The 18,640-nt window shown below is 39.6% G+C and overlaps 1 protein-coding gene across 15 annotated transcripts in view; it reads right to left on the reverse strand.

The window, feature by feature from the left end:
• The window catches only part of PLD5 (phospholipase D family member 5), a 177,515-nt gene that overhangs the window by 36,305 nt on the left and 122,570 nt on the right, over window positions 1–18,640 (reverse strand). For 12 of the 15 annotated variants that reach the window (XM_068676321.1, XM_068676320.1, XM_068676327.1 and 9 more), the window contains one exon: window positions 4,068–4,195. In XM_068676321.1, the coding sequence (XP_068532422.1) occupies window positions 4,068–4,195 (128 nt within the window). Of the gene's footprint in view, window positions 1–4,067; window positions 4,196–4,591; window positions 4,714–4,835; window positions 4,950–18,640 lie in introns of those variants that run through there. The other 3 variants (XM_068676330.1, XM_068676332.1, XM_068676331.1) reach the window with 3 other exon arrangements.

The following is an 18,640-nucleotide window of genomic DNA, read 5'->3' on the forward strand; positions in this document are numbered from 1 at the left end:
GGTTGTATTTGGCATATATTGATAGCAACAGTTAAAAATGTTTCCCTGACAAAATCTAGACCTGTTCAAAGAAAAGATCAGAATAGCCCACTCTGAGTGAAAAAGCCTTACTTTTTAAAAACTCATTTTTCCAGGGAGGCTCTACAGTCATATTCACTTGCCTTCAGGGTTTAATTTCAGACAAAAGCAGATAGCTGGCATAGATCTCAGCCAAAATGATTAGTGTTTTGGAAAACTTGCAACCCACTTGAAACACAATTTTACATGGGAAATGCTGAGCAAACTTAGCAATAGACTGTGCTATCAGTCCTGTCCATAATGTCAAAGCTCAGACTCTGGCAAATATTAAAAATTTGACAGCAAAGGCACAAGGATATATCTAACTATAAACGTTATTCCCTAGGTAATGTACACAGCATATGAAAATCTTTCTTCCTAACACAGAAAAACTACTTTTAAAGACAATATTAGCACTGTTTCTTGTCAGTGATGGCACGTCAAGAAAATTGCAACAAAACCCAGTAAGCCACATAAGAGATTGATTTCTAGTGTCCAGCTTATAGATGCAGAGAATTCTCCACAAATATTATAAAAGCAAATCTGACACCTTTGTGCATATGAATCCTCATGCTGTTTTTTCAGAGAAGCTGTTAGAAGTTAATTATTTCAGTTTAGACTCAGACGCCCAAGAAAAGAATAATTTCTGAAAACTAGAATAGTTTCTGCTTCTTACAGTTCCATGTATATAAACCTGCAACAAACATCACCTTCTTCTATGCTAAAGGCAAGATTATTTATTGATGTTTAAGGTGTGCAGGACAGAGCAGTGAAAAAGTCTGTATATAACTAGGTAAAGACACAAATAGCTGGAAAAAAAGTTTAATTTCTCAAGAATTATTTTTTCGTGGAGAAAGAAGTATGTTACATGCAGGTATGGTCACAAGTATCACATTAAAAGGGTTAGCTTCCAAATGTACCCCAAATATACACAAAAGGTTTTCCCTGCTCATCACATTGTATCTCTTGTTAGTCTTTACCTACACAGTTCTGAGTGTGAATATGCTCCTTTGTGTCAAGTCTGTAAATACATACGGAAAAACAGTATTTTTATTCTCACTTAGTTTGTACACCTGGAAAAGAAAACATGAATCTGTAGAAAGAATAAACTAAATGTGCAGCCTACCACACAGAATCACCGAATGTTAGGGATTGGAAGGGACCTTGAAAGATCATCTAGACCAATCCCCAACAGTTTATAATCCCCAATCAGTTTACAATCCCCACACAGTTTATAGTTGCACTGTGTGCCTGTTATTTTTTCCACAAATGCTTTCCCTTAGAACTAGCCTGTCACTAATTAAAACTTGGTTACTAAATAAAGGTAGATTCTGCTATTCATTTATCAACACATACACTCAAACTAATTATCAACTGCACAACTTTTACATTCCAAACCAACAGCTGAGGTTTGCATCTTTTTTTTTTTTTTTTTTTTTTTTTTTTTTTAATTACAGCAAGATGAACAAACAGACCTGTCGAGCATTGTTCCAGCCTCATGCTAATAGAATTGGAGATGCATTTGCACAGGTTAGGCAAGCAAAACTAACAGCCACCTGCCTATATTTGTACAGTACCAAAAGCAAGCTCTGCAAATACTGTAGAAACCTGCTGCATCTTTAGCACAACTGCTGCACCAGTGGAATGGTGCTCCTATATGAATAATGCAGTGTACTGGCTTGAGTGCATGCAAAGGTTCAGGAGGAAGGAAGCTGTAAATATGCATGCAGAAAATACAGGGGGAGGTATATGAAAAGATATGACAACCATATACAGCTAAATCTTAAGATTTTCATTGCATTTCAGGTATTATTAGATGTCAGTCTGAATGTGCTCAAACAATTTACACTTCAACTGAGCTGCTGAATAATGAGCCCCTGCTAGCTACAAGGTGACTGACTCACACTGGATAGCTTGTTTGAGTGAGAAGATAACTGCATGTTTGATAGGCCGAAGAACCATGTCTTTCTAGAATAGCAGAGACCTACTTTATCCTGTGATTTGCTGTCAGTATCTAGCAAAACTGGCCCTGGTGGTTTGCTTATTCAGTAACCACCGTTCTGTTACTCTAAAAATTAGATGAGTTTTTAAAGAGACCATATGTGACTAATCAACAGCCCAGTCTGCCTTTTCACAGTCCCTTCCCTGTAGGTAAAGCCAGGAGAAAAAAGCAACAGAAAATGTGTAGTGACAACTTGAGCAAGTTTTCTGCTGTCGTTGCAGAACTGCAGAAGCCTTACCCCACTACTGCAGGCAGCGCGAGTGAGTGGGCCTGGACAGGCCTCGCTCTCCCTGCTCCTCTACTCCCCAGCTCCACTCAGGACATACTCTTTAAGGGGGGCCTGACCCTTAGGTGCAGCTACACGTTTTCTGATAATTAAAATCCATGGGAGCTGTGTTTCCATGTTTCCCCAGTGAGGACTCAGCTCTTTGCATCATTAGGTCCTACGCGTGTGCCGAAGCATTTTCCTTCAGGAAAGTACTCGGAATAAAATGACAGGGTTCTGTGCTTGTTTTGCCTCTTACGTGAAAAGCCCAAGACAGATTATTATTTTAGGACTGCATATCAGATCTCTTTGACAGTTGCCCTGATTTATTAACCTATAACTCTGGGGTAAGGGAATTGGATACTTTTATCAGATGTCAACAAGGGCCAAGCATCTAATATCCTCAGGCTCTTCTGAAACCCCAATGTGCATCTCTCAACTAATTGAAAGCAGATTCTCTTTTACTGTAACTCGTTAGAAACATTTCTTTTTTTTCTCTGTACAAATATTCCTCTGGGCTTCATTTTATCAGCACATAAAATATATACCAGTAAATGACAGTAAGACAAAAAAATCCAAATGCATACAACAAAAATACAATGATAAAATTAACAGTGAGGAATCGCATTTGAAACACAAAATTAGCATCAAAGTTCAACGCAGGCATGCTACATAAGTTAAGATTTACTTCATCATGAGAAGACCAATCCTATAATGAAATCTTTAAAACTCCAACACAACACACACCTGCTTCTCCACAAAGTCATTACAAAGGACATTCAAAATTATTCATGAGTTTCTGACATTCTGCTCATATTTAGAAAGAATGTTTTTTTAATAGCAATTAATAACTACCAAACTAGGACTGCTTCCTTTACCTTACGTTGTGCATTACAATTAATGAACTCTAAAAGTACAGGCTCCATGCCCTGAATAGACATGCCCTGAACAGTAGTCTCACGTGGTCATTTTTGCTCCATACCACTGACTATTACAGCCTTTAACAATCCTGAGACTGCTGGGGGAAGAAAAGATACCTCCAAAAAGACAAATAAGCTGCATTATGGATGAATTACTTCTTCAAAATGGCATCAGACTGTAGACAGTCCTCAGCACTGATGGTTGGTAAGAGTACATCCCTCAACTCTTGCTTATGACAGAATTAAAATACAGAATTTTAATAGGTACTATTTTCAATAGCCTTATGCTATTGACTTTCTGTGCCCATAAATCTATCCCTCCCCAGCTGTTGTGGGTATTTCAGGATATTATGTACTATCTGCTTGTAATTTCTTCTGAAGTTTGCTTTTTCTCATTTAAATAGCAGACGAGAGGGACTTGGTAATTCTCACGACACTATCAGGGAGTTTCTGTAGCAGTTTGTTTCCCAACACGTTTGCTCAAAATTATCATTATATTTTTAAAATAAGAAAACCAGAACTTACAACCTTGAAACAACAAAATCATCACTGAAATCAATAAAGACAATAGCTTTTTTTTTTTTTTAAATTAAAATTAATGCAAAGCATAATTGTTGAGGATAGGTATTTCAACAAAAAGAAGTAACATTTATAGCAATACACTTGTGACAAAACAGAAGAGTCATCAAAACTCTGGCAGTTCCTCTGCCAGCAAACTATCAGAAAAAGAAAGCTCTACATCTCCACTTGTTGGCTTCAAAACAATACTTTTTTCCTTATTATATGCTCAAAGGGTATAGGAGTACTTTTTCAATTAAATTACCTGTCCCAGTGATCTCCAGTCTAGGCTGGCACTCCCAATGTACACATGTTGTTTATCAACAATCCAGAAAGATGACTGAAGGCGACCTTCGTTATATGCTGACATGTTCATATACAGCACTTCAGCACCTAGAGATTTACAGACACAACAACAAAAAACACTGTTTAGAAGTACAGACGTTACAGACATTAAAGAAAAGAAACTTCACATTTCAGGGTCTCAGCTATCAAAGCTACAGAGAGACATAATTAAGCATATCATTAAGGCTTAAAGTCAATGATAGACAGTCTTACTGTCACACTATTCCAGACCTTAATTAACATATATTCCAGGAAAACAGGTGTAGGGAACATCCCCATGTGTTATTCTCTTTGTTTATTTACCTCCCTTTTTAGAATCATGTAATTGCTATTTTTTCAAGCACTGTATGCTCCTAAAACCATTTTTAAAGGTCTATGCTGCAAGTCTAACCTGCTACATATTATAATGACCTCTGAGGTATAAAACCCAACTATATCCCCAACCTGAAAAGTAAACTCTTTTCCCTTGCCCTGTGCAATGCTCTGAGCACAAAGCCTGCAGTGGTTTACCACATGGAACAGATGCCAATGAGAGGACTGTGGGAAATAGTAAGGAGTGAGGAAAGAAACTGAGACCTGAAGTATGCTGAAGCTATGTTCAATTCTACTTATATGTGACTTTGAGCCTGCCACTTTGAATTGCATGGGTTTCTTAAGGATTAAAGTCTGCTGAAATCAAAGGACCTACTTTCAGGGGTAAAAGCTGTTGGCTCCATCACATGAGTAAAAATGTCTGAATCAGCCCCATCAGTATGTTTGCAGCACTAAGCACAGAATATATTTAATATTAGATGAGTTCATGGGATTTCTCACATCATTATTTTTCTTTCAGTGCTCCAGTGTTTGTAAGATTAGGTGATTAATCTGAATTAATTATTGCTGAAGGTAATTTAAAGTAACCCAATCTCTTTCTAGTTGTCACAGTAAGTGGGCAAGAGAAGTGACAGTAAAGCAGACTGGAGGGCAGCTATCTCCCATTAAACATTCATGTGATCATCAGTACCATGAATTCCCATAATGTCTGAATATGAATCACAACTTTAGAATTACAGGATACTTCAGGAACTAAAATATTTTTTATTTAACCTCTTATTTCTGACCTTCTAAGAAATATTTGACTCTCAATTTTAAGCTGTAATTGCCAGTGATAAATATTTATTTTCATTATTATTATTATGAAAATTACAAATTTATCTTGAATGAATGATTCCAGAAGTTCAGGCATCAGGAAAAAAAAAAAAAAAAAAGATATAGTAAGGCACCAAACTTGCAACACAGGACTTTAAGCAAGAAACAGGTCACTACAGTCACATTTCATGCTACCTGGCTCCATTTCCAATTTTTTTCCAGGTATCATCTAACCACATTCATCTAACCTTGGAAATGAAAGGCTGGAAACAAAGCATTACTCCTTTGAATGTGTTGCTGTTTCCAATCCATGTGTTAATGAGTAGAACTGTGCTAATTAATGAGATAATGCGCGTGAACTGGTAAAGAAACCAGAAAACACTAGAGCAGGTGTTAAATGGTTTAAATTGTTTTCCGATGAATAAACAAAAGCAACTCCTCCTACTAGCTGAGGAAAACTGTTCTGTAAGGCACTAAACTTCTAGCTGATTATCTGAAAACTGTGTTTAAAAATCAAGTTTAACATAGCAGTTTGCCTTGATCATAATTTTTTTCCATACATCCAATTTGCAACATTAAACAGTATAAGAATTTAACACCCACAACACACCTACAGCAAATAGATTATAAATGAAGTGTTAGCATTTTCATATAGGAAAGGTAAAACTATCTGCACCAACAATGATCTTTCTTCTCATAACTGAGTGCCTAAAATAAAAACATTTAAAAATATTTTTGAAATATTCAATGCTGAATAAAAATGTTGATTGCCAAAGTTACAACAGGAAACTATTTTACCAACAATATTAACATTAAAAATAGCAGCCATCTTCAGTAACCTGACACAAAATTCTAGCTATAAGACCCCAGGGTTTGGGAGCAGTTTACATATTGACTTAATTGCTAGGAGACTATCACTCTAAAATATAATCTAGACTTCAATTACCAAAATACTGATTACAGCAGTGCAGGTGATACTGCTAGCATACACACCATTAAAAACAAAACGTGAAACCCAATTTCTTTTTCTTCTGGAAACAGCCAACTCATAAGGCTGAGGAAACAGTATCTCCAAGTTAATTAAAAAAAGAGAAGTCGTGTTGCAGGGAGCAGCTGCTGTATAGCCTATTAATGAGCCCTTAACTTTTGATGAAAGGAAACATGCATCAGTATTGATAATTGCCTCTGTTCTAGAAGCTCTTGAGATGTTTTGTTAAAATAGGCTTATCAGGCCTTCAACACAATCCATCATCCCTAGCGTGGTCCAGTTCCCATGAGGAAATTAAATTGGAGTGATCAATATGTGAAGCCATAACAGAACTCTTTATCATGCTGCAGCCTCAATTACACAAAGCTGGGGGTCTAGTGAGTTCAACCAGAAGGCACAATTTGTAGCTTTGATTGTTAATGTAGATGCCAGACTCTTAGAAAATAAGTCCAACAATTTTGGTTCACTGAACATTAAAGTGAAGGATAAGAGCTTAGAGAAAACCAGTGCTGTCACTCAAAACTTGACTGGATTTGCCTGTCCCATAAAATCGTGCACTGTAAAGGCTGGGCCAGAGTGCTCGTTTCTCACAGGAAGAAAGTATACTGCAGGGATCAAAGCGTGCTTGAAGTGACAGACATTTCTGAGTACTTCTTCTTCTAGGCAGAGAGGTTTGCATCCTCTAACAGGCTGGGGCACACAGCAGGATCCTGACCTTGTGAGCCTGGGCCTTCTCAGGCCATGGGCGGGTGGGTGAGTGGGGGAACAGAGCCCCTGAGGGGTGCCAGGCTGCTGCTTGGCCTCTTGGTCTACCACACAAGGGGGGAGAAATAATACAGAAGGCAACAGGAGTACTTCAAACAGACTGACCTTTCATCCGTTTCCCAAAGGAATCCCAAAGCAGAAGCACGGCACAAGAAAATGTGATTTACCATTTCTAGCCTTGCAAAGTGCTGTTTGGTCTAGCTGCCTGCTGCCAGGTAGCTTGATAACACTAACAATGTTATCAAGGCCACAGGGCAGGCTTGACTTCTAAACAGGAGCTTAAGGCCAGGACTTTTTCTGCATACTTGGGTCCAAACACTCTAAGCTGTTAGCAGGAGACTTTAATCAGGGGCTTACTGTGCAGATGCTCTATTAGGGAAAAACGTTGTGTCATCCAGAAGCATGTCTTGGTGCAGCTGTGTTGCAGCATATGCTAGCTGTGGAGTTTACTATTGCTGTGGCAAGGTCACCAGGCAGCTACACAAAGTGGGAGACCTGCCCAGGAGGCTGCAGCAGGCCAGGGCTCACAGGGTTGCCGCTGTGCCTCCAGCGCCTCATCTATGAGGCCGACTGCAGGAGGTGCAGCCTCTGGTCCCACATCCATGTGCACCCTGGAATAGTACCAGCTTGTCCTGGTACAGAGGCAATGTCACTGAGCCAAATCACCTCACTGGTGGATACAGTAAAACTTTTTTTGTAAAGAAGACTGAGAAAGAGCAACTGCTTAGGCTGCTATTATCACAGCTGCCTCAAAAGCAAACATGCAAATTTCAGCAGCACCAGTTCCAGGCTAAACTTGCAGTAGAGTTAGCAAACATAACGCCCAAGGAACAGAAGCTTCCTTTGCTTGTATCACGGCTAAAATTGGCCTTCTGTCTTCACAACACTCTTACACTCACTTTAAGTGTTTTTAAAACTAGACAAAGAAAAATGGGAAGGGGGAAGGATTTAAGGACTGAGATGAGAACAAGGCAGAGGTATCTGGGAAGCTGCAGCAACAGTGAGGGGTGATTCACAACAGGCAGAGCAGTGATGAGAGGACTGAGAGTCCTGACTGCATCAGCCCTGACAGGAGGGAGCTGCGCTGCAGTGGACAGGCAGTGGAGAAGGATGCACGGCCTGAAAGCACGTGCTGGGACAGCAGGGCCCCAGGAGAACAGGTTGTGGAGTCAGGCTGGACGCAACTGCCCCCTGCTAGACACAGGAGAGTTGTAAAGGTGGAAGAGATGAACAGGGGCTTTTTAGTGCTTCTCCTTCCCCATCTTGGGAAAATGGGGCCTGTTATGTGCAGGCCACGGGAGCACAGCAGGGAAGGGGGAGCTGCACAGAGCTGTTGGTAGGCAGGGGATGTGGGGAGATTGCAGAGGGCTCACAAAGGAGGAGGGAGAGCAGGAGTACACAAAATGAGTATGGTCAGTGAAAGCAATGCTGTTTATGGCTCTCTTGTATACATATTTGCGGTTTGTACCTGCCAAATGCCCCTGCAACACATCCAGTCCCCTGCTCATCCTCCAGCCACCGTTCCCCACATCACATCATCACCGAACTGGCCACAGTAGAAACAGCTGCTCTCCTCGGCTTACCCCATTCTTGCTGTCCCTTCACTCATCACCATATGTCTATCCTTTGGCCATGGCACTATTTTTTTTTTCCTCTCCTAATTCTGTGTATTCCCAAGCAAACACTCCAAGTAATATGACCTTTAAAAAGGAATCTGAGAACCTGAGCCATGGCCTATTTGTTTCACCCTGCTGCTGACAGTCTCTTGGCACACAACTATACACAGTTTGATCTATACATTTTGGACAGTGGCCTCAAGCTGAAGTCAAGAGCAGGCTTACCTTGTCCAGACCATGAACCCTAGAGTTCACAAGAGCACACACACTCGAGCACAGCCTCTCTGGGAGGCTACCATGTGGGTGGGAGGCAGCATGTGCTGCACTTACTGTGGTGCCATGCAACAGCTCTGCTCCTGCAGCTGTGCTGAGTGTTCAGAGCAGCACAGATGTAGGTAATATTTGTATTGCCAAAATAGCACAATATCATGTGCTAACTCAAAGATCAACAAAAGATCCTTTATTATCCCTAAATCCCAAACTTATTAAAAAAAAATAAATTGCTCACTAGGAAATATGAATGCGAGTACACACACATATATGGATGTATACATTTTCAAAGCGAACAGCTCGTTCCTTACATTTTGCAGTAGATGCTTCCATTTTACTTATTTGTCTTCAGCTACAAAACTTACTACAATGTACACTTACTATTAAAAATAAGTTTCACTTTACTGAGACAGAAATCCAGAGTTTTTCAAACCCTGCCAAGTGGCAGAGTACCTGCCCCATGCTGGGCAGACCCAAGTGACCGAGGCAGAGGATCATCTCCCCAGGAACTTTTATGCTTTTTTCTTAGCTGATTGCAGAAAGTCTGGAGTTGTTCCAGAAGCTCCATTAGCGTGACCTGCCAGCACTCGGAGGAGGACAAGTACAAAAGCAGAGGAATGCACAACTTGACAACACAGTTATTTTTACTACGTCTCTGAATGATTAAAAGGCAAACTAGAATATTTACTATTTCTTGCTCTTTATGGAATATTGGATTTAAAATGCAATTTAAAAGTCTGCCTGGCCCCAGAAGGATTAATGATTCAGACTTTGAAGAGAAAATACTCAAGGACTTTTAGGGAAATCTCTGATGGTAATACCTTCACCGCGAATTGGCTGTTTTGCTTACACTCTCCCCCATTCCTCATCTTCCCCCCCAACCCCTCCTCTTCACAGGACTGATCTTACCACTCTGGGTGTTATTCATTCACTGTATTATTTGTACTCTGGGTGCTGTTCATCACCTCAATTTCATACTAATAAAAAAGAAAAAGCATAAATACTTTAACAACTCTGTATGCAACTGCCACATACAAAAATGAAATCATAGGTACTCTAAGAAACTGTGTTCTCTTACGAGATCAACCAATATCCAAAGAGGCTTTTTAATAGAACTAGTGTCCATACCACCTTGAGCTTATATTGCCTGCCCTAAAGCATAGCACTCAAACTGCATGCTGGACAAAAATGCCTTCCCTCAGTATGAAATTCCCACTCACTCCCAACATACAGCCAGCCATACGCTATGTGCACATGCAGCTTCTCAAAACAATATGAGGCCCCAAAGCTAATGCTGTCTGTAGTAAGATGAGGCTGTTTCTGATGGAGCCATGTTCATGAAAAATTACTGGGTTGTTACTGCCTTCCCTTACATCATCTGTGGTCACCGATACAAAGACAGTTTTGAGGAAAACAGGAGAGGGATCTCTGGCTGCAGCTCCGTGCATCCCTCTGGGCCATTGCTGGAGAGATGCAGGTGCCTGCAGCAGCCTCTGGAGTTGAACTGGATGGGCTGACAGGCTCAGGGCTGTGGTGTGGATGGTTTGAGGGGAACATGCAGAAAGCACTCTGCTCCCTGCACTCTGCCACTGCTCAGCTCCGCTGGCATGCTCCCTCACCAGCTCACGTGTCTGAGCCTGGCTATGCTTGGAGGAAAGGCTGCTCAGGGAGCACTTCCCTGAGCAGACAGGCTGCAGCCAGGGATCTCCCTGTGGAGTTGCGGGTGTGGGAAGAGAGAGGTCTCCGTCACTGCCCACTGACTTCCCAGCCTCCTCTCTTCAGGCACTGAGCCAGCTCCTTGCCTGGTTCCCTTCTCTCCCTAGCAGACCGTAACACACCATCAGGCTCTGGCCAGTGTGACTGGGGACAGCAAACATCCTCCACAATCACCAATGGTTTTTGCTTTCTTTTTCACCCATTTAGTGCATTAAAATCATTTCTGTGAACAAGCACAGCCCCAGAAACTGCTCTATCCACCCAGCTGGGGAAGCCAAGAGCTGAACACAGGGACAGGAGCGAGCAGGAAGGAGGAGAAATAGGGACAAATAGAGCATTTCAAACCCCAGCTCCCTATTTGAAAATAGAGTGTTTTACAGAATTACAACTGTCATGGTTACTGTTTTTTGTTGTTTGTTTTAATTAGCAATAATATTGGCATAAACAGATCTCATGTTCAGTGACTCTTCTTCCATCCACCACCTCCTCCTCCTGGGTAGCTTTTTGGGCATCCAAGGAATGACCCTGATCAGAAACAGACCCAGGTCAAAAAATTATGGTGACACAACTGAAGGCACAGCACAAATATGAGTGGCTTGGGTGCAATGAGATGCAAGAACTGCTTAGGCCAGTGCTGCCATTTAAAGGTAAGTCCACGTAATCTCAGCCTCAGTTCCTCTTAAAATCAGGCCTCTGAAATATTCAAGGTGCCAAATCCTAGTATGTGTTTGCCTTTCATCTCACATAACCATTTGCATCATGCAAACAAAGGAGATATGAGGGCAGTAATGGCATTTGCTTGCAATGCTGTTTCCCACGTGCTTACACCAGGGTTTTGCAGTGAGAGAGAAGATCCAGAAAAGACCCACCAGGGGATCTGCATGTGTGCAGTTTGATCATGGTATGCGGGATGGCAAATCCTTGAGAACAAAGCAAAGGTCAGAATTAATTTCTTTCAATTTCTTGTTTAACTTCAATGACATCTTGGGAGCTAGTTAGTTCCCAAGGCAACATATATCCAAACACTGGCTTCCAGGATTTCAAATGTCGGCCTTTGGTGCTAGTCCACGTAATCAAAATACCAATTTCTCAGCTAAGTACCCTGCTGTAGACAGAGTTCAGCATCAGAGCATTACAGCTCTCACCCATGTGAATGCATTTTGCACTGACTGCTGTGCCCTTTCGATTTACTCAGCAGAAAATCCAACAAATAACCAAAATGCTTCCTGCCCCATGTCACAGAAGAGACGTAAGAGATGCCTCACAACGTTTCTTTGTAAAACCTACTCATAGCAACTAAACACAATTTCTGATTCACTGAACAAAACACTGAAGGTCCATCTTAATACAGGGTGGGCAAACCATGTCAAATACGACAATAGGAAAATGCGAGGTCTCCTCTTCACCTGCAGAGTAGATACAGCACAGGCATGCTCCACTCAAGCTTCCCCACAGATAGCAAGTAGCTCAGCTGATTAATCACATACATGCACGTTTAACTAAGCTATGCACTGAATTTTGGACTGCAAAAATGGAAAGAACTCGTAGGACTCTAGACCTCTGGTCCTTCCAAAGACAGAAATCCAGTTTCCAGTGAACACTCACATCTTTCTCATTCCGTAAGTCCATAAAGCCTGAGATTTCATAAGGAAAAACCACAAAACACAGTGAAGCCCTATAACACATTAACAAAACAGTATTTAGAAACAGGAATTGAAGCCTGAAGTACCTTACTGCAATGCAGGGTATATCACCACAGTAATTTTAAAAGTAAAACAACCTTCTTAACACCATGTAAAACACTATTATTTATAACCCATGAAGCTTTTTTTGACTTTTATTATCATTTGCACTAGAATAGTTCTTTCTTCTTCTTTTTTTTTTTTTTTTTTTTTTTTTTTTTCTTAAATCCTGTGGTGTGTGCTTTATTTTTAGGTAAGATTTTTAGTTGTTAATTTAGAATTTTACATACTATATTTTCCACCAGAAAGCATCTATTCTACTCTTAATTAAGGCACATACATGTTACAACCATGCCTTTGGAAGGCACAGGCTGCCACCCAGGATATTTTTGATATGCAGCTACCCCCACAAAATGCTAGCAGCCAACAGTACAATTCATTGCATGGAATAAGTCAGGAAAGCTGACGTGCTTTAACTCTGCAATTTCCCACCTGGACTTGATGTTCTGAAGCCAGTGATTTCTGTAATGTATATGCTAGAGAAACCTTACTGACTGGGACAAAGTTTAGGACTCTTATTTTAGTCTATTTGTAAAAGGAAAAGAAAAAAAAAATCTTCATGCAAAAGAAGCATCTTCTAAAGATCCGAACATCTTTTCCTTGCCCTCTAATAATTGTATTGGATGTATATTCATGCCTTTGTTGAGTGGCTTTGCTGCATGGTGCAGCAAGCATGAGAGACATCCTTACATTTTGCATAGATGTGACACTGACATCAGAATCACTATTTTTCAGATTTTTACTTCTTTTAGAGCTGTTTATGGTATTTCATATCAATAACAGATTTTTAAATAAAACTTCGAATAGTAAGAGAACTGATGATCAGTTCAATTCTTTTCCCTTAGCAGAACTCAGCACTCTTCTAGAAAAATAGTAACTTAAATAACATTTTCTGAATGTAAATCTGTTTTGTGAGTCTGATGATTCAGTAAAGTCCTGAAGACAACAAGTGTACAACAAAGTTTGACAGAATACATATATAATTTTAATTTCCACCTTTATTATTTTTTTTCCCTCCATTATTGGAGAGTAGGCTGTTCATTTACTAGATGAAGCTATAAATGTGATTGCTTTACAGATTGGGAAAAGTAATTTTCTTACTTAGCTGATTCAGGCGACAAAGCACATTACCACTTAAAGGAAGACTATTACACTATCAGTAAAGGCATTACTAAAGTTGGATTGTGCCTTTTTCTCTTTGCCTAATTATAATTGCATAAGTTTTTGCTATAAAAGAAAGTTATTTTAAATACAATAAAGAGATTAGTAAACTCACACACTACTCCCCTCCACTTTCAAAGACTTTTTACTTGGATTATCATTATGAAGAACTAGATTGATTCATACACTTCCTAGATTAAACATCCTAGAACGAAGGAACATTTGGAACATTTTTTTCATCTTAACACATGAAGAATGAGAATCACAGCCCTCTGTGAATGAATATTTTAGGGTTAAATCCCTTAAAAAATTGCAGCAACTATTTTTCTCTGACTTTATCAATGTCATTTCATTCTGACATTTATATACTCTAAATCCTTCAGTATTAGCATCAGTCACTTTTAAATGTTGACTAGTAACAACAACACTTGTGCAACTGCTGCCAAGGTGTGGTCCTCAGACATCTGCAGTTCTGCTTTGGCTTCTGTCGGTCTCCTTCCCGCAAAGGAGAAATCCCAGTTCCAGAAGGTGAGAAAGTGTGCTGCAGGGCTGGCAAGAAGGTAAGGGAGGACAGACTGTGCCTCCTCAGAGGGCAGTATTATTTGGTCCTAGCCCACTGTTTTTTACTTTTTACAATATCTTCATAATAGAATTGTCTTCCTGCACCTGCGTTAACAGGTCTGAACAGCTCTGGAATGTTATTTCCAGACCACAAAAAGCCAGAACAGGCTGACCTGGCCAGGGCTGTACACGGAAAGCAGAGGCACAGCCAGAACCAACCAACCTGGGTCTGCCAGTGGCACAGTCATTTCCTTCTACTAGTTCTCACTTCTCCCACAGCATCTTTCCCCAACTCTTTCCTTTGATTCTGTCCTATTACCCTGCCAAGTCAGCCTTTGACTTTTCCATTTTTTTTCCCCAGATCATTCCTGTTTCAATTCCAATTATTTTTCTCTGCTTTCATCTACTTTGTCACAAGCCCACCAAGAACATGGCTGGCCTTCTACCAGCATTCTTTTCTGATGTTTTCCTAAATTAATTACTCACTTTTCTGTTTCTGCCCTCCTCTTTCATCTGATTCATTCCTCATAGATCTACCTGTTATTTCATTTCCCCCACTACTTTCCCCCAGCGTCATTCTTCCTCCCTCTCAATCCCTCTCTCCCACTTCAGGCTCAGTTTATCATTTTGTTCTTGCCATTGCCTACTAATTTGCTGTTTTATTTATCACATACATTCATTCAGTTATTCATACACTCCCCCACTCTCCAATTAGTTGAGAAACATTTTTTTCCTCTAACTACATATGCAGCATGACATATTTTCCAAGCCTTAACAAAAAAAAAAAAAAAAAAAAAAAGGAATGAAAATAATATTTTTCTTGGAGTTTGAAGGGTATTCACAGGTTTGGGTGCTCAGTTTGGTGCTTATTTTATTTTGCATCTCCTGCAGGTATTAACTCTTGATATACAACCCAAAGGTATGCAAAGAAGATTGCTTACAGTTTAGGGCTCTGGGAGGTGTTTATTATTATTATTATTATTAATAATAATAATAATAATTTCTTATTCCAAACAACAACTGAACCTGGGTCTAAGGTTCTTAATAAAACAAGGCACTTCTATAGTCTCTTCTTTTATAGAAGTATATGCAGAATAGACACTGCAGCTCTGCTGGAACTGACTGAAGTGACTCATGCTTGATTTACTATATGGCAGCTCTGGCCATCTTGTTGGATGCATTTGTGGAGGCTTCAGCATTCTGTTTTGGTTACACAGATGCTTCATACATTAAAATGGAGAAATTTTAGAGACAAATTGACATTCCCTAGTGCCACAAGCAGAAAAATCCACACAATGAACTGAGGAAAACTAAAAAGCATGTAGGGAAACAATGCTTTGTCTGTGGGGAAATACACAGGGGATATAAATCAATAGCTTGTCAGTTAGCAGCTTTTTAACACAGATTGACTTTCAACCAAACCACCTATTTAAAATGTAGAAAGCAAAATAAAAGGAAGCCACGACTCCACACATTCTATGCTATTAGTTGGGCAAAGGACACGTGCAATGTACTGTCAATATTTAAGTGACAGCACACTGAAATCACAGAGGAGTTTGGTGTCCTGCAGGATTAGATCAGAAGTATCATCTTATTTCTTCATGGTAAACATCTGCAACCGTCTGTGAAGGACAGAAGTAAAGATCCTATTACATTATTCAACTAACAGAGCACCAGGCCTGTAGGACTTTCCTTACACTGGGATCCCTGTGAAAGTGGGGCCAGAATTCCGCATGTGCACCTCTAGTCCCATCACATCAATGCCAATCCCATCAAGGCACTCACTCTAAAAGGCAGGTGAAAGCACTGCCATCACTTCAGAGGCCCATCTGAAGTAGCTAGCTGGACACCCTGCCGAGGAAGCCTGAGGGATGACAGTATAAAGAAAAGACAGAAGAGGAAATCAAGCAGATTTGGACTATAAAATGTGTGTAAAATGGAAGTGTTAAAGACTTGAAGGTGACCATGAAGCACAGGAGATGGTTCTGCTAGGGAGGGCCTTGGAATAAATCAGACTGCTGCTGTAGAACCTCTCTCATGTGGTACAAAAGGCAAAATGGAGCAAATAAGGCTACGTTTTATGAGAAGGAAAAAAAATAAAATACATAGTCTCATATTTTAAGTGCCTTAAAACTACCCAGAATGTTTGGATCCCACAGCTGATGTTCCACAAAGCTGCTCCATATGAGAGAAGTCAGGGCAGGGCAGGCACAAATCTCAATTTCTGAGGACTTAATTTGAGCCCCTGGGGTCTATCTAGTCTTATTCACAATGACATTGATGTGCACTAAGTGCTACGCGATGATAAATACTGTGGAAAAGAAAATAACAGATTGTGTCACAAATTGGCATCAAAATAAGTGGACATCTTGGCACTTGTCTCTGTGTCATTTCTTCATGTGTAAAATGGGAACTAAGCTATTCCTCCACTTTCTGTGAGAATGATGAATGTCTATTCTTGAATATTCATGAAGCACTCTTATTTCAGTGTTAACATCACAAGAAACAAAAAGGAAATAAATTTGTCTGCAGATTAGGTCTTGACGAGTGCTCATTAAGCAAAAGATGAGACTACACAATGAAAATGAGAGCAAAATAAAGTACTATACGAATACTTACATAAGCATAAGTACCTCTGCACAATGAATTTTATAGAGTTCAGTGGGAAGAAGTGTGTCACATTCACCTAAATTCTGCATCATAGTGCAAATAGTTTAATGGCACAAAAGGTCAGGATACAGAGGATATATTTTACATACCATAAGTGACTGTTTCGTGTTCATATTAGAGAATGCACCAACTGAGTAGCAACTCCTGATTTCTTCTAAGGAATGCATAGTATTCATTCAAGCTGCAACTACCAAAAAGCCTCTGTAAGGATGGCTACACTAAAACTCAATGTCTTTGTAAGGCTGCATCCCTTAAGCCCCTTCTGGTAATACTTATTTTCAGGAAGATGATCTTCATAACACAAGAATATATGCTAAGAGGAAATCAACAACCAAAGAGAGAAATCTTTACTGGCTTCCTGGCAATACTTAAAAACATTTTAATAGAGACTCAGTTGTAAACATATTATTACCAAAACCCACCTCTCCCAAGAGATGATGTAAGTACAGTTTGAAACCAGGCTAAAGAAGAATATTAGGAAATGGCATCCTTCAATAAGTAGATTTGAGTCCAAGAGAGCAAAATAAAATAACATAATGTAACATTACATAACACAGCATAACATAAATAAAAAGGGGAGGGGAAAGGAAATAAACTCTTGTAAATTAAATAAAACAAGTTAAAAAGATTGTGAAGAACAACGGATACTGAAGCTGCAGAATACATTGGTGCTTGTGTGTAGTGTTTTGTAGATGATAAAAACATGTACAGATTCAAAAGTGATTGTTGAAAATCAAACACCACAACAAATTGCTAAATCCCATCACAAGGGAGTTCCTAATCTACAAATTGCTAAAAAAGTATACAGGGTAATGGAAATATCATACTCCAATTGGTTTTGTTATGCTTTTTTTTTTTTCTTTTTTTTGCTAGTGTGTGGTTCTTATGACTCCAGCAAGACAGAAGACAGACCTTCAGTCTGCTGACATTGTCTGATGGCTGAAAACAGTTGCTTTGTGACCGTTTGCTTACAAAGTCTCATTTTTGAAAGCCTGTCATTGCAATCTTAATAATACCCTCTTGATATAACTTTGAAGCTTAGTATAGATATAATATACTCCTATAACTTTACTGGTATTTTTCCCATCACTTTACGCATACATAGCTACTTTGATTAAAATCACCAGAAAGCGGGACCTGTTTTGTTTTGAGTCACAGAAGTGACTATCAATTTCTGCAGTACATAAATACTTATGTTTGCACACTATATTTAGTTAATATTCTGCCTGAAGGACAGAAAAGATGCTGAATGCACTCTGTTCTCAAGTTCAAGCCTTAGAGACAATCACTCTATAAGGGTGTGCAACGAGAGATGGAAATGATGAAGAGTAATGCAGAGATATTCTGGGAAGTTTTCTTCCAGATGAATTACTCTAGATCAAGCTTAATGTAATTTAATTCCCAACCATTAGGCTGTGTAAAAATTCATAAAATACCACAGTGCAGTAGAAGCCTAAGATTAATGTAAAAAATGATGCAGAAGATTACTAGAAAGATCAGTAGTAGTATAATAGTGGCAACTTCGTGTTACAGAGATAAATCTTATTAACTAATGCTGTGTAATACAGAAGGATTTGGTCACATGGGTTTGCTTTAAGGTACAACCTTACTGTATGCAGCAACCAAAAATTAGTAGCATGAGTAGCTTTTCCAGAATGTTTATCAAAGGAAAACTAAATACTGCAGCATCAGCTTGGTTTGGTCATTTATTATTGCTCTTATATACTTTTGATGACTTCTGGTATAACTCTGAATAGTACTTGCAGGTTCAAAGCGGAAGTGTTGTATGGATAAAGCTAAGCTGCAAAGAAGTGAAAAGAACTTAAAAACACATACACATCTTCAGAGATCCAAGTGTCAGTGTCATGCCACTTCA

This window comes from Anas acuta, chromosome 3 (assembly GCF_963932015.1).
Source record: "Anas acuta chromosome 3, bAnaAcu1.1, whole genome shotgun sequence".
In the NCBI taxonomy this organism is placed as follows: domain Eukaryota; kingdom Metazoa; phylum Chordata; class Aves; order Anseriformes; family Anatidae; genus Anas; species Anas acuta.